This window comes from Pangasianodon hypophthalmus, chromosome 25, assembly GCF_027358585.1.
Source record: "Pangasianodon hypophthalmus isolate fPanHyp1 chromosome 25, fPanHyp1.pri, whole genome shotgun sequence".
NCBI lineage: Eukaryota > Metazoa > Chordata > Actinopteri > Siluriformes > Pangasiidae > Pangasianodon > Pangasianodon hypophthalmus.
The window spans coordinates 17,574,905-17,600,843 of NC_069734.1; the positions used below are offsets into that span (position 1 = coordinate 17,574,905).

A 25,939-nucleotide genomic window follows, 5' to 3' on the forward strand; every position below is an offset into this window, starting at 1 on the left:
ATAAATAATTAAATTAATTATACTTTAATATATATGGTAATGATTTTTAAATAAATGTACACAGAAATACACACAGTTTTCTAAGTTGAATATAATATATTGTTGAACATTTATGTCTGAATACAATAAAAATAGTTTTAACATAACTTTTTAAAAAAGCTTTTTAAGTAAAAATCTGCCTAAATCAAGGCGCTGTCTGATTCACTGAATCATAGGACTGCATCCCAAACTGCTCCCTCCACTGGCTACCTAGTGCACTACATAGGGCGTATATGCCATTATCCCATGGGGCGTTTAGTGCACATGTGTAGGGTGTATGGAGGCATTTGGGCACTGGTGTTATTTGAACAACTTGCAGTGTTTAATTGCAGTACATTTGACTGTGAAGACTGTTTATGACTGTTATTCTTTAGGATAACAGTGTATTATTACAATTTCAGTCTTTAAATGTTGACTCGTGATTTTTCTCTACTAAACATGTAATATTTTATGTTTAATAAGTAGGAGATTATTAAGGTTCACCCCAAAGCCACGTTAGCTATAAATGTTAAACAAAGCTAGCTAACATTAGGGAATTTCTTGGGTGTAGGATACCACAACGAATAAGTGGTGAAAAGTACACTTTTTTAGACACTACAGCATGTAATAGTGTGTTTGTGTTAATATTTGTTTGTGTTTATATTAGTTTATAATGTTTATACTAGTTTGTTTGTGTGGAAGCAGAAGCCACAAAATGGCGCCGCCTACAGCGAGTGCGTAAAAACGCTGGACGCTAGTGCGCATGCGCGTCGAGCCAGGCTATTAAAACTCATTATTAAAACTTCTGCGAGAAATTTCCTCTTAAAGCGCCATGAGTTCACACGGAGCTCGAGTTCAGTGTGAGTCACCTTTAGAGAATAAACGCCTAAATCTCATCCCTGTTGGGCGACAGCTCCAGAGAACTCCTCCGACTAAAACCCTAAACACTAAACCCACGCAACCATCAGAAGAACCAGCAATCAAGGATGAAGAAGAAGACTCTCAGGTTGGTGTTTAAAGCTGAATCAGTCCTGAACTAAAACACACCAACGTCCAAAATCCCACACTTTAACTAAATAATGCATCCGAGACTACAGTAGGCCTGTTCATCAATCAGATGAAAAGTACCCGGATGCCAGGAAAACAATTCCAGCCAGGTGTATGAAAGGGGCGTGGCTTCTCAGGAAAGTCTATTAAACCTCATATGAGAGAAATCATTTCTTTCATAGAGATTTTTTTTTTAAATCTAGTAGATTGACAAGCACATGCAACTAACAAACCACACATTTCTTCCTGATTTGTCAAAATAATGTTACGCTGATGGAAATTTGTATGTTTGTTAGTAGGCTAATCACACAGTAAATAAGGAATAACACACTTATTGTCATGTTGTTTTATTCTCCTTGTACCTCAAACCTTGTCATGTCATTGAGAAACCTGCAAAGCATAACCTCCCTAAGATGTCTGAAACTTTACATTTCCAGCTTTACCGCTGACTGTTATAAAGCGCTGACACTGGAGACTCCTTCCATAAATGTTACATAAACGCCTCCTTACAGAAAGCCCCATCTATTTTGATTTGTTAAGTAACAACATGTGCGTTATTTTAAATCTGTTTTTTATTATTAGTCTTAGATTATGTCGAGCGTCTGTCATACAAGTTCCTGTGAATGAGCTGTTACTATAGCAATGATACTAAGGATAGAACTGCTGTCAGGGCTGCTGGTGTAGAAAATGAATCAACACCTCTTCTGTCCAATCAGATTCCAGAATTCAGCAGCACTGTGGTATAATGATAAATTTATTATAATAATAAGTCTGGTTAGTGGGTGATGATAAGTATAGTTATGTTTTAATTTTAATTCTTAAAACAATGTTAAAATGTTTCCTCTGCTCTCTTGTTGTAAGATGGTACCACAGGACGGCGCCCCCAGTGGGCAGGACGACGCCGTGTGCCCCTCTGTGAAGGAGGAGAGGAAGTCGTATCGCAGGTCCAGCATTACGTCAGCAGCTGGTGCGTTTTCTGCATAACCTGCGTGTTCTCAGTTTTCCTGTTCACCTTTATGTATTTCTGAGTTGTGAGCTCAGATCAGGCTGCAATACTGAACTCCTTACTCTATCACACCTCCTTCAATGAAAGAAAAAGCCCAGCTAAAAAAAATTAAAATATACACATTTTACCCATAGTGTAGAACGTAGTTGGTCGTGCAAGTCATCTGAAGTGTAAGAGGGATATTGTGTACACTTTTGACTTAAATATTTATTGTGTTTAATAGCTATGACTCTTGTTTCTTGGGTGTTTAGCGAAGATGGGGAACGCTGACCCTGAAGCTTTTATCCAGGGCATGCAGGGCTACCGGTGGACTGACGCAGACCTGGAGTTCGTCTATCAGGCCAAGCAGCAGAAACGAGCCCAGCAGCTACAGGTAAACATGTAGGCCATGACAATCTGCGCTTAGCTAAGGCTTTAATCTCTGTGTGTCTGTGTTATTGTTTTATGTATCAGTAACTGACTACCCATTTACCACAGTATTGTATCTACAAATTACCTCTTGTGATCGTTTTTAGTCAGCAATTTTACACGAAATGGAAATGGTTATCTCATCCGGCGCACTTCTAACACACTACACATGCTTAGATAAAGCCAGCTATCTAGCTAGTCAGCTCGCTAACTAACCATAGCTAGCACATTACACACACTGTCTGTCAGGAATTGTTACTAACATTAGGTTCTCATTAGGTTCCGATACGGATTTGTGTTTTTAGGCATGTATTTTTCATAATTTCCATATTTTACTGTAGTCTAGATATTTATTTACATTTGTTTCGACAGCAGTTGTGTGAATGGCTGCGTAATTTATAGTAATATCTCTGCTCATAGCGACTTGGGAAATAAAATAATTTCTTCTATTTACAGTTAGAGTTAAGTGAGATTGAGAAAACTCTGCAGGCCGAGACTCAGAGGTTGGAGCTGGCTGTCGCCTCTCGAGACCAACTCCAGTCTGAGCTGTCTAAGGTGATGCAACTCAGTAAGAACCAAAGTTCTGTGCTCATGCCATTGTGCCTTTCTGTATTGCACAGTAACACTGTTGTGATGTTGAATTGTGTGCTGCAGACTCCATCCTGCGACTCGCTGCTGCAGCTGTGTAAAAGCGTCCTGTCCCGTTCTCGAACCTCTGATCAGCTGGATGGTTTGGGAGACAAAGCTCTGCTCTCGCTGCTGAATCTACAGGATGTTCAGCGAGCCGTGCGTGAGGAAAACGCCGAGATCAGCCAGCTCGAGAGAGAAGCGGCTAAAGCTCAGGAGCTCAGGTAGCAGAGGTTTTTACAGTCACATGATTCAAACACACAATCAGGTTTTAGCTTACGATCAGACGGAAAGAGATAAGAGAGAGCCGGAGATCTGTATCTGCACTCCAAGGGAGTTAATAAAATGTAATATTGACAAAATGAAATGTTGGTATTGGTAAAAAATTTGATTAGCACATAAGGCGTAGTAGACAAACTGAATTTTTCTTACGTGGTCAATGCGGAAAAAATATTGTATCATGATACTTGATGACACTGGACAATATTTAGATTTGCCAGCAAATCTATAGCACTACATGTAAAAAAAATTAAAATAAACATAAAAGAAAAACAATATATAACAACATATAATCTAAAACTATAAAATATCAAAATAAAAATTATTAACTCAAAACTATTTAATGTCTACAATTGATACAAAAGCATTTTAATGTCTAATCAGCTACTAGTTATCAGGAATACAGGTGGTCCATGTTAAATAAAAAAGTCTTTTAATTTTAATGAATGTCTTTTTAAAAGAAGAGGAAATGGGAAAACTTTCATGCTTTTGATGCACTATGATTCTGTATATTATTTTTTTTCTCTAACATTTCATTCTAGAGACAAGGAGGAGAAAGCCATGAAGGAGATGGACAACTGCCAAAAGAAAATCAGCACACTTCAGGTAACACTCACGACTGGGTGGCGTAAAAAAACACCACCTGAAATGAATATGTTCAGCATCAGATTTTTTTTTATTTTGTCAGGCAAACATTGATGCTCTGAAGGTGGAACTTGCAGGGTTGAAGACTCAGCTGTCGGAGAAAGAGGTGTGTGAAATTGTTCAGCGAGCTCATTGTGCTGAAAAAAATTGGTGAATTTAGTGAATTTCAGTCAGGACTGAAAATATTTTAGTTAAAGTTTTAATGCAAAATTAATTAAAACTAGAGACAAATGTCTTAAAAGGTGGCCATTTTTAGACAATCCCTTTATCAAGTCCTGTTGTACTGAAGGCATGGGAGCGTCTGAAAATTGTGACATATTGATAATGTCACATATAAAAAAATCTTTTAGAAATAACATGCAAAAATTGTACTGAAAAAGTCAGTCAGTCAAAACAGCCAGCATTTGTCAAGCTTTTAAATGTGCAATATTTAGGGATATATTCAAATAACCTTTACAAGGCACCTCCCCCAGGGGTGGGGTTTAATTCTGACAGGTTGTGTCAGGAATCAAAGTTACCAGGTTGGCTTTTAGGAAATATTTTTGTACATTGTGAAATAGTGTATTGTTGCTCGAAGGAGATCATCCGTAAGCAGTGTGGCTTATTATTTAACCAGCAATAAATATGGTCTCAAGAAACACTTTCCTGTTTTAGGAGGCTTCAAAGGCGGCTCGAGTGCAAAGGGAAGTCCGTAAAGCTGCTAAAGCCCAAGCAATTTCCGACGCTCCAAAAACCCTAGAGGAAAAAGATGCAGAGGAGTTGAACACAAGTCAGGTACAGTATACGTTTTGTCATGCTGTATTTGATGTGTTTACCAGTACCTGTTTATTTCTCTCTGGAATTCTTTCTAATGCAAAAACCCAACACATGCTATATAAACTGTCTCAAACTGTCTGTTGTGGATGAAATTGGGGAAGGTGTGTCACCCTATTCTTTATATACACTTTTCACGTTTTTCACTTTAATCTAACAGTTTTCAGGGGAAAATAATAACCAGGAGATGCAGAACGTAGTATGGCGTATTGAGGTTGATTGTTGATCGTGGGCATGACTGATGTTAGAAGTATCCAGAACAGTTGTTAATTTGTTTTTTCTTCACATTTCTTTGGGGACTTTTATTCTGTTAGGCCTCAGTGGTGTCTCAAGTGCCAGTGAAAGACCGCAAGGGATCCAGAAGGGCTAAACCCTCAACAAAGGCCCTGAAGGAGAAAGTCTTGAAGAAGACAGCTGAGAAGGAAACGGCTCCAAAAGAGAAGGCTGGTAAGGACACACCTGAGGAAGGTAAGACAGCCCCAAAAGAAAAGGCCCCAAAAAAGACAACTTCAAGGAAGACTGCCAAGAAGGAGACGTTCCCAGAGCAGATGGCCCCAAATGAGACGCCCTCACAAGTAAAGACCCCAGTGGAGACAGACCCAGAGAAGATGCCCCCAAAGGTAACGATTTCAAATATGGCTGAAGCGCTTGAGAAGGGCCGTAAGGGATCCAGAATGGCTAAAACCTCAACCATGGCCCCAAAGGACAAAGCCCAGAAGAAGAAGATGGCTCTGAAAGATTCGACCCAGAATGAGATAGCTGACAAGGAAATGGCTGAGAAAGGTAAGACAACCCCAAAAATAAAGGTCCCAAAAAACATGACTTCAAAAAAGACTGCTGAGAAGGAAATGGCCCCAGATGAGACAGCTTCCCAGGTAAAGACTCCAGAGGAGACGGCCCCAGAAAAGATGCCCCTAAGGGTAAAGTACTCAAGTGTGGCTCAAGTGGTGGAGAAAGGCCATAAGGGATCCAGAACAGCTAAAACCTCAACCACGGCCCCAAAGGACAAAGCCCTGAAAAAGACGGCTTTGAAGGAGTTGACCGAGAATAAGATGGTCCCGATGGAGACAGCTGACAAGGAAATGGCTGAGAAAGGTAAGATACTCCCAAAGATAAAGGTCCCAAAAAAGACGACTTCAAAAAAGACTGCCGAGAAGGAAACGGCCCCAGAGGAGACAGCTTCCCAAGTAAAGACTACAGAGGAGACGGCCCCAGAGGAGACGGCCCCAGAGGAGACGGCCCCAGAGGAGACGGCCCCAGAGGAGACGGCCCCAAAGGTAAAGGCCTCAAACGTGGCTCAAGTGCTGGAGAAAGGCCCCAAGGGATCCAGAACAGCTAAACCATCAACCACAGCCCTGAAGGAGAAGGCCTTGAAGAAGACAGCACTGAGCGAGACAGTTGAGAAGGAAACAGCTCAAATTGAGGCAGACCAGAAAGGTGAGACAGCCCGAAAGGTAAAGGGCCCAAAAAAGGCGACTTCAAAGAATAGGGTTGAGAAGGAAATGGCCCCAGAGGAGTCAGCCTCACAAGTAAAGACCCTGGATGAGAATGTCTTGGAGGAGATGGCCTCAAAGGTACAAGCCCAAAAGATGATGACTTCAGAGAATACTGATGAGAGGGAGATGGGCCTGAAGGAGACGGCCTTGAAAGTTAAGGCCCCAGAGGAGACATCATTGGAGGAGACTGCCCCAAAGATAAAGGCATCAAAGTTAAAGGCCCCAAAGAAGACAGCTTCAACGAAAACACCTGACATGGAGATGTCTGTGGAGTTGATAGTTGAGGAGGCAACGGTTACTAAGAAGATGACGTCGAAATTAAGGGCCCCGAAAAAGACGACTTCAAAGAAGATGGATCTGAAGGAGATGGCCATGCAGGAAATGGCTGAGGATGAGAATGCCCTGGAGGAGACTGGTGTGAAGAAGGTCCTGAAAGAGGCATCTAAAAAGGAGATGGCATTGAAAAACAAGGTTATGAAGGTGACGGACCAAGAGGAGACTGCTTCAGAAAAGACTACTCTAAAGGAAGTGGATGAGGAGACGACTTCAACGAAAACAGCGCGAAAGAAAACAGCCTCAAAAGTGAAGGCCCCAAAGGAAATGCCCGAGAAAGAAATAGACCTGAAAAAAACAGTTTTGAGGAGAAGGGCCTCAAAAGAAAAAGTGCCCAAGCAGAAAGCTGGAAAGAACCCAAGTCAGGAAGAGGTGCATTGGCTTTTAAACTTTTACATTCATTGATTCTCAGTTTGCAAACGTGGTGTAAATAATTTCTTCTTCTTTTCTGTAGATCCATTTAGACAAACATTTTGATCAGCCGTCAGAAACAAAGGTCTTTTTTTCTTCTTCATTATTTCTATCTGCTGTTACACCTCACATATATTATGCAAATCATTACATTTATTGCAATGACTAGTTTACTATTCTGGTTTTACTTTCTCAGGCTTCCTCAAATGCAGCACAGGCACCGGGCAGAGCCCAAAAAGCTGCCAAACCCCCAAAATCTCCATTAGAGGGTGATCCTGAAACAGTGCGTCGCTCGAAAAGGAACACTGTAAAGAATCCAAGTCTGAGCAAGACGATCCCCGAGAAAACAACCCGCTCCAGGCGGAGATGATCGTCTGAGGTATGGAAATAACAAAACTTTAAATCACTGTTAAATAGACTTGTTTTCTCAGGTACTAAACATATTTTGGCTGCACTGTTTTTTCAAAGAGGACTTTGCATGTGAGAGCCTGAGACACTGCTCTTTTTAGGTAGAGGGCCAAAGAAACCAGACTGCTTTGATTTTCACCTCACCGTGATCACTTACCGCCCTCTAGTGGACATGTTGGTCTTCACATGAGTGCAAAATGGCTCATGGGATTCAGTTCACAATACAGATCCTTCCAAAATACAGCATAAAAGATTTCAGTGTTTATTTTTCCTGATTTTTTTTTTTTTGCATGTTTATTGTGTTGCACAAAATTTTGTCTGAAATTTCAGAGGTTGTTGGCCACTGTATCCGTCCTGCTATTTTTGTCTTAAGAGTATAACACACAAACGAATTTAAACATACAGAATAAGGCCTAGTCCATGCTAACACAGGCATCTTTTCTTATCCGCTTTGTGTTTTCATCCACGTTCAGATTTGCTTTCCAAAGTGGATAAATCTGAAAATAGATAAGGGAAAGTGCAGCTTTTCAAAAACGCTGATATATTATTGTCATATGATGTCTACAATTCCAAGATGGTGGAGCATATTGAAGTGCTCTTTCCTGTATTAGTTAATTTCATGTTTGACTGCTTTGTATTGTATACATGTGACCCTAGGGTGTAAAAGAAGGCACATTTTATGTTCATGCTGTCAAAACAAGTGAAAATGCATAAAAATTTCTATTTGTATTCATTTCTAGTTGGTCCACCATGTTCGTGCTTGTCCTTGTTTCTCTCAAATATCCAAGTTTTTCAGCCGAACGTGCCAATGCACTATATTTCCTAAACAAGCTTAGCAGGACTACACAGTGCGGTAAAAACAGAGAGAACATGCCAGACACGGAAAGAAAAAGCGAGAGATCAGAGCGTTCATGCTATAATCAAATCCTGTGTGATTTTATTAGACGGGTGGAACCAGCTTATGTCAACATTTCTGTTGGATGGGGAAAGATTGGTGTTGAAATCGCTAACACTCTCAAAACGCCTTCTAAACTTCAGCTCAAATTGTCTCCGTTGTAATGTCTTCCAGACTTCGTGCTTCTGACTCAGCGGTATCCGAAGCTACCGCACGTCCATTTTTAGTGCGAAAGTTTTGTAATTCTTTTTTTTTTTTTTTTTAATATTCAGTGTTTATGTTGTACTTCAAAACGTTTCCACTCAAACATCAGGACATATTCCAGCACCTCACGTTCGCAATGACTTACTGATGAGACGGAATCACTCGCAGGCCACGGCAATTACGCGTACACATATATGGTCACATCTTCGACATGATGTGTAAAAGTCTGTCAGAACTGTAACTTTTCCAACAACTATGAGGAAAAAAAATGATAGTTGCATCCAAAGAAGGTTGTCCTTGATAAGCGAAAGTTTTAGGGTTGATGATTTATGACATTAAGGACTGTACTTATTCATCATTCATTAATTAATAATGAATTGTACATAAATTCAATTATTTGTAATATTGAGCAAAATATTAGCCTTAAAAAAATCTGTGTGATGAAGAGAGAACATTTTGTGTTACGATTTAAAAAAAACAAAAAACAAAAAAAACTCAAGATGATCCTGGATTTTAATGTAGTGGAACTGTAGCAGGTTCTCCAGAAGCAAAAAAAACAAATAAAATCTTTTTTTTTTTTAACCTGAGAGAATTTTATGCAGCTTTAAATGCAAAGGCAAAGTGTATTTATCCTTTTTTTCATTGCTTGTTTTACTGCTTAATGCTGAATTTAATAATTTTAATACTCTTAATACTCAGTTTTCGTTGTAGTAGTGCATATAGTATATGATTATATGTATATGTATATTTTTTTTTATCCAAAGCACATTAGCTGCTATGATGTGTAAAAATCTGAATTCAATTCACTGAATCAGAAAACTCAAGGATATTGGAAACAATAGACAGAAATTTGGATCAAATTAATGGAGGTCAAGCTTTAATCATAATGCATGCCAGCTTTACCAGTTTAATATATTGCTAGGCAAATGCGGATTGTGATTTTTGCTATCTCAGACTCTTGTACATGTCAGGGTCTGATTTATCTCTTGGTCGCTTCTGGAGTGCTAACAGTGGTGATTTCTTATTTACCCAATCTTAATGAATGAGTCTCAGGCTGTTAGGCTATTGAAGTCCAGCCAGAGATGTGGAACCCTCAGTCCTCGATTCCTCAGCTGGATCAACATGCTTACAGCCCGTAGACAAACGCCTACAGGACAGCACCATAAATCCTGAGTGGCATCTTGGATCCTACTGTAGCTCGTCCTTCATGATGAAGTGATTCCCCCCCCCCCCACAATAAAAGATGTCTCCTCCTGCTTAACGCCTCAATCAAAAGAGAGAGCACAGATATAGCTCTGATGACCTTGTGATCAAGGAAGATGTGTTTTTTCCCCCCTGTCTTTTTGCACATCTGGTGACCAGACAGGTTTCATTACTGGAAGGAGAAACGACATCAAAGGGGAGTGTATGAATTCCACGGCTTTCGGTGCTGCTCTGAGAAGGAACTCAATGCCTTCTGTTGGAGGTGCAAAATAATTTGCAGGATCAGATCAGCGTGTAATCGTAGCTGCATGGCTCACGGTTGAAATCACATCTGCTTCCTAGTCGTGTATAAAAACACAATTTGTCAGACTTAACGGGTATAGTTATTTCAGAACAAGATGGGTTACATTCCAGTTTCTGTCAAAAAAAAATGCTTTTAACCACCATCTTCAAAAAAATACAACCTACAGGATTTGACGTTCAAGTGTGCTGGTAACAAGATACAGGAATTCATCCCCTGTAATTTCGCAGAATTTGGAATTGAGCCCAACTAGACAGAACTTTAGGTTGGTCGGTCGGTGTGCGACCAATTTATAGTAATCTCACAACAAATCATCAGGATTATTTACATATAAAAATCCAGCCCGCAGCTCTTTTAGATAATCAGGGTTATGATGACCGTCATTATGTTTATCCGTGGATGGTATGGATGAAGTGTTTTTTGGCATTTCTGTAATACGTCTTTAGCAAGGCATCGTTCTGAGATCTCCTCACAGCTGGCCTTGCACTGGAGCAAAGCAATAATCGAGTTTTTAGAGACGGAGGGATTGTAAAAGGATGAGTTCACTACCTCTGAGATGCCAGAGATGATCTGTCTCCGGTCTTATTGTTTTGGAGATACGCTCACTTTTGTAGCTTAGGAACAAAGTCTGGAGCGAGTACCCTCGATTTGTGCAGTCTTGAAGGTTGAAGTGTTTGTGGATCTTGGAGATCATGAACTTTTTGTCTGCCCAAGGTTGTTTGACTAGGCCAGGGTCAGCCCTTCTATTTGATGGAAGTGAAGCCTATGATCCTGGAATGTTTACATTTACATCATTTGAAGTTATGCTTTCAGGATGCTGCTGCAAGCCTTGTGTCAGACTTGGATGTCTTGCCTTTGTGCCGACCTCTAAATGAGGTTTTAAACCTGAAGCTGATTTTGTTCTCTTTTTTCCTGAAGTGTAGACTTTCGAGATGTCCAAGATGATGTACTCCTCCGCAGTAGTTACGATTAAAAGCTGGTACAAGTGATTTTAGATCAAATACATCAACACCATGATTGAGGAAAGAGTTCTGTTTAGCACTCTTTGCCAAAGAGACGTTTTAGCTCTGGGGATTATAGGAAACATAGCATGAAAGTATCCGTCCCGATGTGCAGCCAATATGTGGTATACACTCCCTGGTGACCTTACAAGTCCCTGAAGGGCTGGTGCGTCTGCTCATTCATCAGCTCAATCCCAATCATGATCCCTTGATATACAAGGTCTTGTGAAAGACTGTTATTATGATGATGAATGGGCAGCAGTGGGAATGGTGTGTGTTGCTGTAAGGATTAGCTTCTGTTTTCCTAGCATTAGTGGTGAGTGCTCAGCCAGTAGCCATCCTAGAGATCTCAGGAAACCAGTGCCGCTCCTTTCCAATGAATGTGGTATCATCAGCAGTGATTTGAAGGTCACGTTAACTCTCTGCTGACCTCATTGGTTTGGAGCAGCTTCTTTTCAAAAGAGGAGCATGCATTCAGGTCAACCTGTGTTCATGCACTCGCAAGGATTTTTGGATGTAAGCGATTTCCTTCCAGAAATGCCTTTCGGTTGAGGACGGATGCTTCAAACTCTGTTGAACCCTTGGTTTGGAACAGCCCCCCCCCCTTTTTTTTATAAAGGGTATGCATGTCCAGGGTCAGCTGGATTGTTGCTTGGATCAGATTTCTACCTCATTTATGCTTTTATAGTTATTATAGTTATCAAGGACTTCGAAGGAAATTCCACATCGCCGTTCTTAATGGAGCCCTTTTCAGGGCACACTGAGTCGCTGCCACTAGAGGTCAGCGTCGCGTCCGGGAGCCATCTGTGTAAACCTCAAACGACAATTGAGAAAAGAATGCATGCTGGTACAGCATCAAGTTAGAGACAGTTGTGTCATCGCATATCCTTCTCAGTTATGTTTGCCCATTTGGTTTGGAGACAACTGTAGTTCGCTGTCCACAGCCAAGGAAAACCCCATAAAAGTATATTAGCAACAAGAAACAGCTCCACTCCAGTATGTGCAAAATGTGCCACATGTAACGGCAACTGTGCCAAGTCTAGACCTAGCCAGCTCGATGTGTGAATTAAGCGTGAAACCAGATCCTCCGCCTTAACTTTCCGCGTCCCGCCAGCACGGATTCAAAGAAAGCGTTGGCCGTGAGAAAGAGCGCAACATCGGTTTTTGATGTTCTCCTTAAATCTCCCACAATTGCAGTACTATTAAGTTTGTTTCAGACCACATCAGGTTTGCCAAACACACGAGGTGTGACCATGAATCTGTGTTAAATAAGGCTGGGCAATTATTTTCTCGAGAATCTAGTTGTCTGGTTTCAATTCTTCAGATATTCCCTCTTAAGTCAGGACATAAATTCTGCAGGCTGATGGTTTGATCACTTTTGAAGACTTCATGCTAAGGTGATCTGTAAGACATAATTTATAAAATCCAGAGTAGAAATCATACACAGTGTAAGATTTGGGTTATTTATCCCACAGTGTCAGTTTGACGTTCGATATATAATACACATCACACCCGTCGGACTTGTGAGCTGTAAATCCTTCAGGAATTATTGGTGAATGTGTAGAAAAAGCAGCTGAAGTCATTTATTTTTGCTTCTGGACAAAGAATGCCTTGAGGAAGCGAGTGGTTCAGCTGGAGAGCAGAAAAAAGAAGGGGTTTGTCGAGTGAGCATTTGATCTGGCGCTGACTTGGTGGAGAAGCATTAAAATAAAAAATAGGAGACTAAACATTTAGACAAAGTCTGTGTACACACACCCTCTAGTCTTGACTTTTATATCCCACATTCCCAAGTACCTTTGGCACTAACGAAGTCAGCGTCAGATGATGGTATAGTTCAGTTTATCCATTATCCTCAAGAAGATCTTAAAAGAACTTGAAAGGAGCCACAGTTTGATGTCATGCTTTTTATGCAATGATATCTTTGTTCAGACCCTTTTAAATCTAGTGAACTTTTTTGATGTAGTTGTGAGTGTGCAGAGGATTACCTAATATTGGTGGTACCCAAATGAAACTTTTTACATTTTGTATTAGTGAGCATGACGGCCTATCTTGGCTGACGGCACTTGGCTGCTGGCGGCTGGGATGGAAAAGGACACGGCAAGCCTCAATGTCCTGAGGTTGCAAGCTTGTAAACCTTCTGGACAGTTCTCTTGGTTTTGTCGATATTTCCGATTATAAAATTTCACCTCTGGCCTTAAATGGAGATACCACAGGAGCAAGCGGGCAGTTAGCCACAGTCAGAGGTTCTCATTTAACTTGTCCCTTTTGATTTAAAGTTGCAATGTTTTTGAAATAACTTGATCAGTTGTTATCCACAAAGCGTCTGCTCTTGTGTAATCTGGAACTGGACATTCGTTGTCCTTGGCAGCACACACTCCACATTAAAACCTGGTTCTGGGGAAGTAGTGGCTCAGTGGTTAAAGGTTGTGACTTGAAGCTCCAGCACTTCCAGGCTGTCACGGTTGGGCCCTCAAGCATCTTGAACACCAGTGCTCTAGGGACAGCGTGTCATGGCTGACCCTACACTCTGATCCCTACTTTTTGGTCTAGTCTGTAAGAATCCAGTGCAGCGTAGTAGGATCGTCATTCGCATGAGCAGCTAAGGCCTGGTGCACGGTACACGATTTCAGCCTCAATTTTCCAGTCGCCAAATAATTCTGGGGCTTGGCGACTACCCCAAACATTGTGAAATTGTGGGCACTTCGTCTTTGAGTGCCTGTGTATAGTGCACACAGCTACAACTGCTGGCAAAAATTATGGAATCACCACACTTAGAGGATGTTCACCCAGCTTTTTTTTTTTTTTTTTTTTTTTTTTAACTTCATAGAAAATAAACAAATCACAGATATGACACAAAACAAGTTTTGTTTAATAGCTGAACATTCTGGCTTTGTGAAACTTACCTCAAACAAATTAAATTTAATTATTTTAATTAATGGCATATTTTTTCCAGATCGAGTAAGGAAAAAATTATGGAATCATCATCAACAAAAGAAAAAAAAAAATCACAATTAGTACATTGTTGCTTCTCCTCGGGCTTTTATGACGGCCTGAATTCTTTGAGGCATGGACTTCACTAATGAAAAACAATATTCTCCATCAGGCTGGTTCCAACTCTCTCAAAGAGCAGTTGACAGAGCAGTTGACAGATCAGCTTTGCAGGATGGAACCTTGTCATGGACCAATTTTTTTTTAAATTTCCACCATAAATTTTCAGTTGGATTGAGATACGGACTGTTTGCTGGCCATGTCATTGAGTTGATATGCCTTTCCTGAAGAAAAGCTTTAACACTCTTTGCTGTATGGCCAGATGCATTATCATCCTGAAATATGACTTCATCATCACCAAACCTATTTTCTATCTATGGAATGAGAAAAGTGTCTAAAATTTCAGTGTACACCTTGACTGTTGAGGTAATGATTGCCCTCTCCCCTGGTCCTTTACCTGAGATGAAACCTCATATCATAAGTAAGTGGGGAAATTTGATTGTTTTCGTGGCAGTAACCCCATATCACAAATGAGTAGGGAAAACTGATTGTGTCCTTGGCAGCGTACTCTCCACACTAAAGCCTGGTTCTGGGGCGGTAGCGGCTTAGTTGTTAAAGGCTGTGATTTGAAGCTCTGGCACTTCCAGGCTGTCACAGTTGGGTCCTCAAGCATCTTGAATGTCAGTGGTCTAGGGACAGCGTGTCATGGTGGACCCTGCACTCTGACCCCAGCTTCTTTTTGGTCTAGTCCATAAGAATCCATTGCAGTGTACCTGGCTCATCATTCTCATGAGCAGCTAAGGCCTGGTGCACAGTACATGATTTCAGCCTCAATTTCCCAGACGCAGAATACAAGTGGGGCTTGGCGACTACCCCAAAATTGTGAAATTGTGTGCACTTTGTCTTTGAGTGCTTGTGTATAGTGCACACAGTTACAACCCCTGACAAAAATTATGGAAACTTCTCCCACAGCTTTTTTACTTTGTAGCAAATAAACAAATCACAGATACGACATAAAACTATTTTTGTTTAACAGCTGAACATTCATTCTGACTTTGTGAAGCATCCCTCAAACAAATTAAATTAAACTATTTAAAATAATGGCATATTTTTTCCAGATCAAATAGAGGAAAAAAAATAATGGAATCACTCAATGTTGAGGAAAAAATTATGGCATCATCAACAAGAAGAAAAAATCACAATTAGTACATTGTTGGCTTTTATGACGGCCTGAATTCCTTGAGGCATGGACATCACTAATGAAAAACAATATTCTCCATCAATCTGGTTCCAACTTTCTCGAATAGCAGTTGACAGATCAGTTGACAGATCAGCTTTGCAGGATGGAACCTTGTCATGGACCAATTTTTTTTTAACTTTCCACCATAAATTTTCAATGGGACTGAGATACTGACTGTTTGCTGGCCATGTCATTGAGTTGATATGCCTTTCCGGAAGAATAAGCTTTAACACTCTTTGCTGTATGGCAAGATGCATTATCATCCTGAAATATGACTTCATCACCAAACCTATTTTCCATCAATGGAATGAGAAAAGTGTCCAAAATTTCATCGTACACCTGTGCATTGACTTTTGAGGTAAAGATTGCCATCTCCTCTGACATAAGTTCCAGCATCATCTCCTTGGCCAATGCAGATTCGTGATTCATCACTGATTATCTCTTTCATCCAATCATCCATACTCCATAATTGCTTCTCTTTAGCCCGCTGTAGCCTTTTTTCTTCTGTTTAGGTGTTAGTGCTGGTTTTCGTTTGGCTTTTCTATATGTAAATACCATTTCATTCAGCCAATTTCTTACAGTTCTGTCACGAACATTGACTCTTGTTTCCGCCCATTTGTTTTTCATTTGTTTTGTTGTGCATTTTCTGCTTTCAAGGCACATTGCTTTGGGTTTTCTATCCTGACGCTTTGACGTCTTCCTTGGTCTACCCGTATGTTTTCCATTTATAACCTTCCCATTTTGTTTATACTTGCACCAAATTTTAAAGCTTCCCAGTCAGTTTCACAGTTGACTGGGAACAACCAACATTTTTGCCACACTCCGTGTTGGATTTCCTTCTTGAAGGAGTTTTATAATCCTTTCCATTGTTTCAGTTGACAACTCTCTTGTTAGGGCCATGTTTCCTTTCAATTAGCCAAGTCTAACACCTCATTAAGGTCTATAAGCACACTCTTTTAACTGCAGACTAATATGCATTTTTTAGACTTGTGTCAGTAATTGTTTTAGAAATGCAAATTACAAGGTGATTCCATAATTTTTTCCATTAACATTGAGTGATTACAAAATTTTTTCCTCTACTTGATCAGGGAAAAAATACGCCATTAATTAAAATAATTGAATTTAATTTGTTTGAAGTACATTTCACAAAACCAGAATGTTCAGCTATTAAACAAAAATTGTTTTGTGTCATATGTGTGATTTGTTTATTTGCTACGAAGTAAAACAGCTGAACATCCTCTAAGTATGGCGATTCCATAATTTTTGCCAGGGGTTATATGTCCATGAAGCAACTGATCGTAACAGATTAAAGTTGTGTAGTGTGAGTGGGTCAGTGATTCTGAGATTTTGAAATTCGTGTGCTCTCTGGCTAAGAGGTTGTGTGTGCATACTGTGACGGAAGCTGGTGGCTGTTCACGCCTCACTCCCCCACCTCACTCCCCATGGAGGTGTTTTAACACTCTATGGGGCCTCTTTCACATCTGTGTGGTGTTTCTTGAACACTGTAAATCCCACTGCCCTGCTGTGAAGCTCTCATGGCTGATAGACACAAAGTAGCTGGGCGCTGTGTACACTGGCATGGGCCCTCTGTGAATATTTGCCAATATGTGTCTGAAATATTTGTAGAGTAGAGACGCTGAAGTGCTGTCTGAAGTGCTCATGGCTTTGGTATTCTAAAATAAACCGTTGGAAAAAGGCTGAGGAAGCGGGTGCACCGGTCTTTGATGGGGTTCTGGTGTTTTTTTGTTTTTGTTTTTGCTTTCATGAAAAATGTCAAGGTTTCATAACTTACTTTTACTTTCCTTTACTTGGTCTTCCTGGTTCTATTGCTTTGAAGTCAATCGATTGAGGCGTGATGTGCCATTGCAACTAAGTGCTATCAACCCTCTTTCGCATACATGAGCTCACAGAAGCACACAATTGGCTGGTGATTGTCAGGGAGAGAGAGAAATGCCGTCCCAACCCCCCCAGAGGGTACAGCCTCTTGGTTCTCTTGGCCCCCTCCATGGATGGCTGTGGCATCGTTGGGATATGAACTCGCGATCTTCTGAAGATAACTTGAACACTTCTCTGTTGTGCCACTCAGAAACCCCTAAATAACAGTAGTTAATGGAAATGCACATCTGTTCCTTTTGTCAGAACATCACAGGTCATTTGTGAAACATTTGGGTGGAAGCATATCTAGAGAAAAGCAAGACGGTCATGCTACATGTCATTGGTCTTCAGCCATTTCCATGAAAATCTGGAGAATTCAGTTTCAGCCCAAATCCAACACTTCTCATCTCTCATGATATGATCTTTTACAGTTTAACTTGGAAGTGCTAATGTGTTGTTCTCTGAAGCATGTTGGGGCGCAGACCATTACTATCATCCGTCCTATAAAATAAAAACATGGCTAGATGCACTTTCATGGATCCTCACAGGAACCCACAGGAACCTACCTTCACACTAAATTCCTTCTTAGTTGGTCATGACTCTTAACAACAAAAATCAAAATAATAATAATAAAAAAAATCCCAATATGACTAATTGGAAAGCTACTGAGGATGAACCAATTTTATGCTAACTTGTACAGAAAGCTCTAGTCTTCACTTAGTGTGATTTTATGCTTTAGTTGGTAAATAATGCTAGAGGCTGGAGACATTTCACTTTATACAGGTCTACACTATGAGGAAAAAAGGTTATGTAGAACCCTAGAACAGAGGGTTTTCCTGAAACGTGTCATTAGATGGTATTAAATCCTAAATAAATACTACACTCTTAGACCCTGAGAGAACCCGTAAATATAATAACACAAAAATAATAAATAATAGCACTAATAACCAAAAATGCTAAGATTACTCATGAATGAAAGGCTAGTCAGGACAAAACGAGGTAATGCTAACTCTACAATGCTAGTCTTTATTGTAGTTTTTCATGGCGTACTTAGTAAATGTTGCTGCAGTTTACATGATACATGGCTAATTACACTCTCACAGAACCCTAATATAGTTACACAGAGAGAGAAGAGCCCAACTTTGGACTTTTTGAAACACTACTTTCTAAAGTATTACTCCGGGGGAAAAAAAAGCAAATCACCGCAACGCAACATGCTAACATTACTAATGAATGAAAAGCTAGTCAAGACAAACAAAGTCATGCTAACTGTTTAGTGCTAGTCCTCATGAACTTTTATTTGGACCTCATGTAGCAACACAATTAGAAAAGAGCTTAGCTTTGGGCTTTTTGAAACACTAAATCCTAAAGCAATACTGAAAATCACTTCAGCATGATAATGAACAGATAGCTAGTCAGGATAAATGAGGGCATGCTAACTCTTCAGTGCTAGTCTCCATTTATTATGTTTTCCTGGTTTTCGTTAGTAAATATTGCTACAGGCAGGAGAAAAAGGACACACTCTCATCATCTTTGAGTGTTTGCTGTTGCTAACCACATGTGTGTGTGTGTGTGTGTGTGTGTGTGTTTTCAGGATGGAAGTGTGTGTTCCTGCTCACACTGTAGAGACTGCCAGGATATTCCGAGGTCAAAGAGAGAGCTCTCTCTCTCTCTCACTCTGTGTGTGTGTGTGTGTGTGTGTGTGTGTGTGTGTGTGCGCATGAGCGTGCTTTTAGTTATTCTGTTTTTTTGTAAGGTAACACATCTATCATTTTGGTCGTCCTGAAAGATGTGAGTTGTTTTACGATATTATGTGTAAAAATGTGTTGTATAAAGTATGTCATTATAATAAAAGAATATTCCTCAACATGTATGAAAGGAGGGTCCGATGTAATTCTGTGTATATCTTACATTTAGAGTTTATACAGTGCTTTGTGTAATGTCTTGCTCTAACAAAACCCAGCAAGTAGTCTGGTTTATAATAAAGCTGAATGTTATTATAAAAGGGCCTCAGTGAACTTAAAATTATCAACAGCAGTCCTGTGTGTGTGTGTGTGTGTGTGTGTGTGTGTTTGCCTTTGCAATATTACAGCGCTTAAAAAAGTAAAAAAAGTAAAAAAAAAAAAGCTTAATGTCACTCACAGAGCCACTGAGGTGACATGGTGGTTATTATTATTTTTTTAAAAATAAAACATGACCACGAATTAATATATACACTGATCAGCCATAACATTAAAACAACCTGGGTCCCCCTTGTGCCTCCAAAACAGCTCTGACCCTTCGAGGCTTGGACTCCACAAGACCTCTGAAGTTGTGCTGTGGTATCTGGCACCAAGACGTTAGCAGCAGATCCTTTAAGTCCTGTAGGTTGGGAGGTGGGGCCACCATGGACTGGACTTGTTTGTCCAGCACATCCCACAGATGTTCGATTGGATTGAGATCTGGGGAATTTGGAGGCTAAATCTACACCTTGAACTCTGTCATGTTCCTCAAACCATTCCTGAACAATTTTCTGCAGGGAACACCCTATAAGACCTGCTGTTTCGGAGATGCTCTGACCCAGTTGTCTAGCCATCACAATTTGGCCCTTGTCCCTCAGAACCCTCTGCTTGCCCATTTTTCCTGCTTCCAACACATCAACTTAGAGAACTGACTGTTCACTTGCTGCCTAATATATCTCACCCCTTGACATACCCATTCACACACTATGGACAATCTGTAAATGTCGATCAGCGTGCAGTGCATGTCTTTGGACTGGGGGAGGAAACTGGAGTCCCCGGAGGAAACCCCCAAAGAACAGTGAGAACATGCAAACTCCTCATACACAGGGCGGAGGCAGGATTCGAACATTCAAACCTACTTTAAAATGAGTCAGAGAACTCAACTAGAATTAGACCACTGTGGTGCCAGGAATCTAAACATGGGGATAATTTTTAAATTATATTACACTTAACCTTAATCGTGGAATGAAGCATAACAGTGTTGTGGTACTCAAGACGGACCATGAAACCACACATCGATGATCTTGTCCTAAACCCGGGTGAAATTTTACTCTGTCTTGTCTGGGCCTATATCATCACCACGAACGAAGTATTTGTTCCTGTTAGAGTATAAAATGTAAATGTGTCTCTGCATGTGGAGTAATATAGTGCTTATAAATTTCAAGTGACTGTAGTTCAAAATACTTCATATAAAAAAGTAATAAAGCACAAGTATGTGTAATGCACAGCTATATTTGGAAGCAGAAAGTTTTGTAAGTCTGTGTCCTTTGTATGTCCTGTGTACTTATTTGTATAAAGTGATAATAACAATGTAGATAGGTTATTGCAGTTCATTCAAGAGAAATTTCATGTGAGGTTAGGAAGATGATACAACCAGCAAATTGACACATCGGTTTATCTTGGTCTTGACATGGACTCGACCATGTGTGTTATTGGTCTTGTCTTGGTCTGTCATACTCAATCTTGACTCGGATTCCATTTGCTATGGTCTTAGTCTTGACTCAGTCCCTTAACGCTAATGCAGAATGACAAACTGGAATCAAACGGCACTGCGACATGGATATTCTCAATACAAACAGCATTTTTCACCCATTCCTGCCAAATAATTCACCGTATTAAGAATGATTTTCCACAATATAATAAGTCACAGGCTCGAGTTAGACAATTCATGGCCACACACTGGTAAAAAAATAAATAAATAACTGTGTCACCTCAGTGGCTTAACTTTGCTTTTCTGCTATGGCGAATCTTTTTAAAACTGCCACTTCCCACACTTTTTTTAAAACCGATTTCCATTTCCAGTGGTTTTAATAAAGAATACAGTTCTGGGAGCAAAGCGGTGCAGAAACAATGGGTCATTAAACATCTGTCACTATCCATCTCTTGTCGGACTTTCTCTCCGTGTCCACATTCTGACATTTAGCAAAGTCGAAGGAATTCGGAAAGCAAACAGTCGCAGCGTATTCGAGCATGGAATCCGGGACAGCCAGACTCTGGGACAACAGGGGGAATGGAACAGGGAAAAAATAAAAGTTTGTTGGGAAAGGCGAACCAGGAACCATGTTGTTCATTTTTTGGCACACGTTTGGCCCGACAGGCGTCGAATGATCAGACGGTGAGTCAGTGGTGTTCAGGTCTGGACCTGTGATCTCCACATCTTCTTCTGATTTGAAAAGAAAGAGAAGCTGCAGTCAAAACAGACCACCGCTGCCATGTCTCCCTGACCGCAGTGCAACAGGATCCCCGCTATGCAGGCTGGCCAAATAAACACGCCGCAAGAAGTCTCTCTGAATGCCACGGTAGTCCGTCATAAATCATGTAATTATCAGGAGGGGGACGGATTCCCAGGATGTTTTTTACTCTAAATTACCTCCCAAGAAATCAAGCCCAGCGGAGAGAACGGCACCGTGGAATATTGGATGCAGTTCTTTCCTAACTTTTCTCGTTCCAGCGAGTTTGTGGTTTTCGGTGTATTATCCTCCTGTAAACTAGTCACACATCCGTGAAACTATGGATCTGGATGATTGCGCCAATATTAAAACAGTCAAACAGGCCCTTTTTTTAAAAAAAACCCTCAGTGTTACAGTTTCAAGCTGGAGCCAGGATTAAAGCTGTGCTTCTGTTAAATGTTTTCATGTCATATGACGAAGAAAATTCCTATAAAGCTTGGAATTCACCCAGATGTTCTTGAGCACAGACCCGAGAAGCGTACAGCGAACTTGTGGTTTTCATGCACTGGGCGAATACAGCAGGAAATGTACAGACATCACTGGCTAAGAAACAGACTTCTCTTTTCCAAACACTGCTTTATTTCTTCCCATGTCTCGCTAAGATGTACATTATTCCCTGCTGTGTTTTCAGGTTGGACAAACACAGCTGGAGCAGCTGATGCTGATACAGTTCCCTTTTTTGTTCTGTTCTTCAAATATAAATGGCTCTTGTTAAAAAACAAAAAAAAAAAGATCTGTAACACATTGTCTCCTCCGACTGCATTAAACAAACATGAAACAGGAATGAACTTGTCGCAGACGTGAAATGTGACTATAAATGGATAAAAATTACAGCGTGTTGTTCTTTCATTACTAAAAAATGCAATCTATTATGCAGTGTCTGCAGACTCACAGGATTACGTTTAAAAATTATGGAAATAAATTTCAAGCAGTCAGTGGAAATTTATTTTATGGAAATAAATTTCAAGCACTCTTTGAAAAAATGAGAGTTTCTTTGGAGTTCTAGCTTCCTAAACAGGTTCTGCTTACAACCTTTTCAGGTAAAGTTTCCCTTAACTGAGATTATTTAACACATCAGTTAACAATGAACAAACTATGAATATCAGCATGGGATTTAAAGAAAACATTTATAATGTTAAACATAACACGGAAAAAGCAGTGTTCTCATTATCACTTGGTGATTTAGCATTTCTGGGAGAAAGATCTTTTTCTTTATTTTGCTCCATGACTCAAAGATTTAAAGTTACCAAAATAGAGCCGTGGTGTTTTTGTGCCTATGTAGATAATAAGCCAATAAATGGAAATAACATAACGGAATGCATCATGATCCGAAACAAATCCTTGCTTTGACTAGACAGCAGTCCTAATAGACCTATCATCAGGCAAATACATCGCAGGCGCCAGGTTTGTGTGTGTGTGTGTGTGTGTGTGTGTGTGATTAAGGCTTCTGTTCACATTCGTGTGTTATGCTATGACATCATGAGCATACCGTGACTCAATTCTCGCCGTGATGGTTTAATGAAGGCCTTACCACACACACACACACACACACACACACACACACACACTCCATCTGAACAGTGCTCACATTCACCTCAGTCAGGTTCCTGTGAAGCAGGAGTTCTCAAATTTAATGGTCCAGTGAGAGCCCATTTGCGGTTCTTTCTCCCTGTTTTTCTTATTTTTGCCTGTTTTCAGGCATGAGCGCCATGCCACTTTACTTTCTAACCCGGCAGCAATTTAACGCAGACGACAGCTCAACAAAAACGACTCCGACGAAAACAGGGCCTGTGAAGCGGTTTTGTTCTTTGCATTCGCTAATAGCAGGATGTCGGACTTGCTGCCCAGAACCGTTTAGGAAAGTAAGTGCAGAAAATAAAATGTGCTACTTGTAGTGTGGATATTACTCGTATTGGAATCGCCCACGAGCAAGCTTAATGAGCCGCTACACGACAAAGTGCGATATTTTCTTTTGCGCTAGGCCTCATGAGAGCCTGAAATTTTGAGCTAATTTGAGGTACGATGTGGCAGACAGCCTGTTTATAGTAACAGCTCATTCACAGGGACTTGTACGGTGCATGTACCACATACTCCGCGTAATCTGAAGCAACTAATAAACAGATTAAAAAAAGTGTTGTTATTTAAGAAACATTTCTTTAACCTTTATGGAAGGAGTCTCCAGTGTCAGAGGCTTTTGTACCAGTCAGAGGTAAAGGCTTGACTTTACTGTTCATACAGTAGCTGCTCTAATGCATAACTAAATGTAACTATAAACGGATAATAAACGGTCTGTATCATTGGGAAATTACCGTGGTATTGGAAGGATAAAACACTTTGACTACATGAAGAAAATTGTAAAAAGAGCTCTTATTGAGAAAAAAAAATATTTAAACAAGTATTTTTTTCCCCTCTAATAGGGACAGGCTGCTCGGCATCGTTGTAAAGGCTTGAAACTCAGTTTTGCAGAAATACAGCTGTAAGCCTGGATTATTTTCTGCCTCACTTCTTAAGTCGATTTGGATGCAAGCATCTGCCAAAAGAATAAATGTAGCTATAAATGTCTACGTCTCGTTAGACACTCACCATTCCACGTATTAATGTAACTAAGGCCAAAAAATCTCTCCAAAGTCCACTTTGCCCGTACAGAACTGAGAAAACACCACAGGAAGCTGCTCAGCCAGGTAATGGGCCACTTCCTGCCAGCTGGGTTTGTTTTCGTGCTGCTGTTTCTGAGCTGTCGTAATGTTTTTGAAATCCTTCAGGCCTGTCATTTCTCTTTCTCTCTCACAACAGGCCACTAACGCACTGCACTGAGGTCTTTAGTGCAGCCACAAGAGCAGCAGAAATAGCCGAAGCCTGACAGCCTGATGGCGAGTAAATATAGACGTGATTAGAGCCGATTTAGCGAAAAACACGCGGCCTGTCGCGGAGCTTGTTAGCGGCCGTCTGGACCCGAGTGCACAATGACAGAATGGGTGAAAGTTTTCCGGTGTTGATTCATGAAGCATGTTTGTCACATTCGGTCCCACTATATTTACAATTTTGTCTCTGTTATGAGAGGAAAACGAGATATTAGCGTTTCTCTTATACGATTTAGCCTGCGCTTCATCTCTACCTAAAGAGATCGATGCAGCAGCGCTTTAGTCCTTTTAATCTGTCCTGCTCTCTCACCTCCTCGTCGGCTTCCAAAGCCGAAACTTTCATGCTAATACCGACGTACACGCCATCACGCTCATCAGCTCGAACATCTCCATCACTCCTGCACTGGATATTAATATGATGTGGCATCGCGATCGTGGATGTAGCACTTCCTGTTTTTTTCTGATCGGCTTGTGATGGTGAAAAATAGCCACTCCGTGCCACAAAGTTCTGATCTACGTTCACTTTACGCACCATGAGTTACAATGTACCATAAACTACATTTAGTCCAGAGCTAATTCCCACTGCACCAATATCAGCAGGTAGAACAGCATTGTGGGTAATATAGGAAACTGTTCATCAAAGTGAAAATAGTTTAGAGGTCTACATGGAAAAAAAAATACCAGAATTTGGACACAACTGAAGATCACATGTTAATGTTAACGATTAATATGCGAGTCGTTCAAGGTGGATTTTTTTTCGGCTTTAAGCAGACGAGTACAAATCCAAAATCATGATCAAAACCAGGCATTATTAAAAATAAATAACCTGAACAGGCTTTGGATCATGAACAGTAACAGAAATCAAACTCTTGGACTTGTAAGCTAGATTGCTCGTGTGTGTATGTGTGTGTGTGTGCGCGTGTGAACCTCGGGGTTATTTCCGTGCAGGTGTGCGTGATTAGTAACCGTGGCACTGTGACCAGAGACGTGACATTAGACGTGACATCTTTTTGCATGAATGTGTGCGGCGTCGCTGTTTTTCTGCATCTGTGTGAAGTCCTTTCCATGAATTTGGCTCCAGGCGACAGAGAGATGGATGCTCCCATCGAGAAAGGGTTCAGTTCATTGTGTTCTAGCGCGGAGCAGGGACCATGGAGATTTCTAATGACGTCATTTTGGTAAAAAAAAAGGATGGAGAAAATGACAAACTCACACTCTGGCCATGAGCAGATGTCTGTCCTTAATGTTTGGCGTCAAGACCAAGAATATCCTGAACTTTTGACAGTCTGTCCATTTTGTCTTTGTACTCAGGCTAATTTTATGAATTTTACGCTAATTAAATGTGAAGTGTTTAGTTTTGCATGATTTCTTGGAAACATTTATTTATTAAGTGTGTGTTGTTATGGCCTCAGGTACAGTCCAGTGCTTAATTTACAACATATTCAATAAAGCTGGACAATTTAAGTATGGAATAAAACACTATCAGCATCATACAGTTATAGGAAAATAATCAGAGCTGCTTAATCAACACTTTCTGACCAATCAGAAATCCAGAATTCAAGGTTTTTTTGTTTTTTTTTCTCTTTCGAAGTCATTTCCCAACACATCTGAGGGAAATGTTGATATTCCTGATGATTTTGTCTTCACTT

At 40.4% G+C, this 25,939-nt stretch overlaps 1 protein-coding gene across 2 annotated transcripts; it reads left to right on the forward strand.

Annotated features, from left to right (window-relative positions):
• Window positions 1-331: 331 nt before the first annotated feature.
• Window positions 332-19,248, forward strand: si:dkeyp-34c12.1 (uncharacterized protein LOC570187 homolog). 2 transcript variants are annotated; one of them, XM_026947974.3, is made up of 12 exons: window positions 332-1,024; window positions 1,927-2,032; window positions 2,323-2,444; window positions 2,936-3,034; window positions 3,134-3,330; window positions 3,928-3,991; window positions 4,074-4,136; window positions 4,685-4,804; window positions 5,158-7,044; window positions 7,127-7,168; window positions 7,280-7,462; window positions 18,793-19,248. In XM_026947974.3, exons 1-11 carry the CDS (start codon window positions 851-853, stop codon window positions 7,451-7,453), a joined length of 3,048 nt encoding a protein of 1,015 aa, XP_026803775.3. In that variant the 5' UTR covers window positions 332-850; the 3' UTR covers window positions 7,454-7,462; window positions 18,793-19,248. The 2 variants fall into 2 exon arrangements, with proteins under 2 accessions (XP_026803775.3, XP_034155414.2); XM_034299523.2 differs by lacking the exon at window positions 18,793-19,248 and adding an exon at window positions 7,593-8,141.
• Window positions 19,249-25,939: the final 6,691 nt, after the last annotated feature.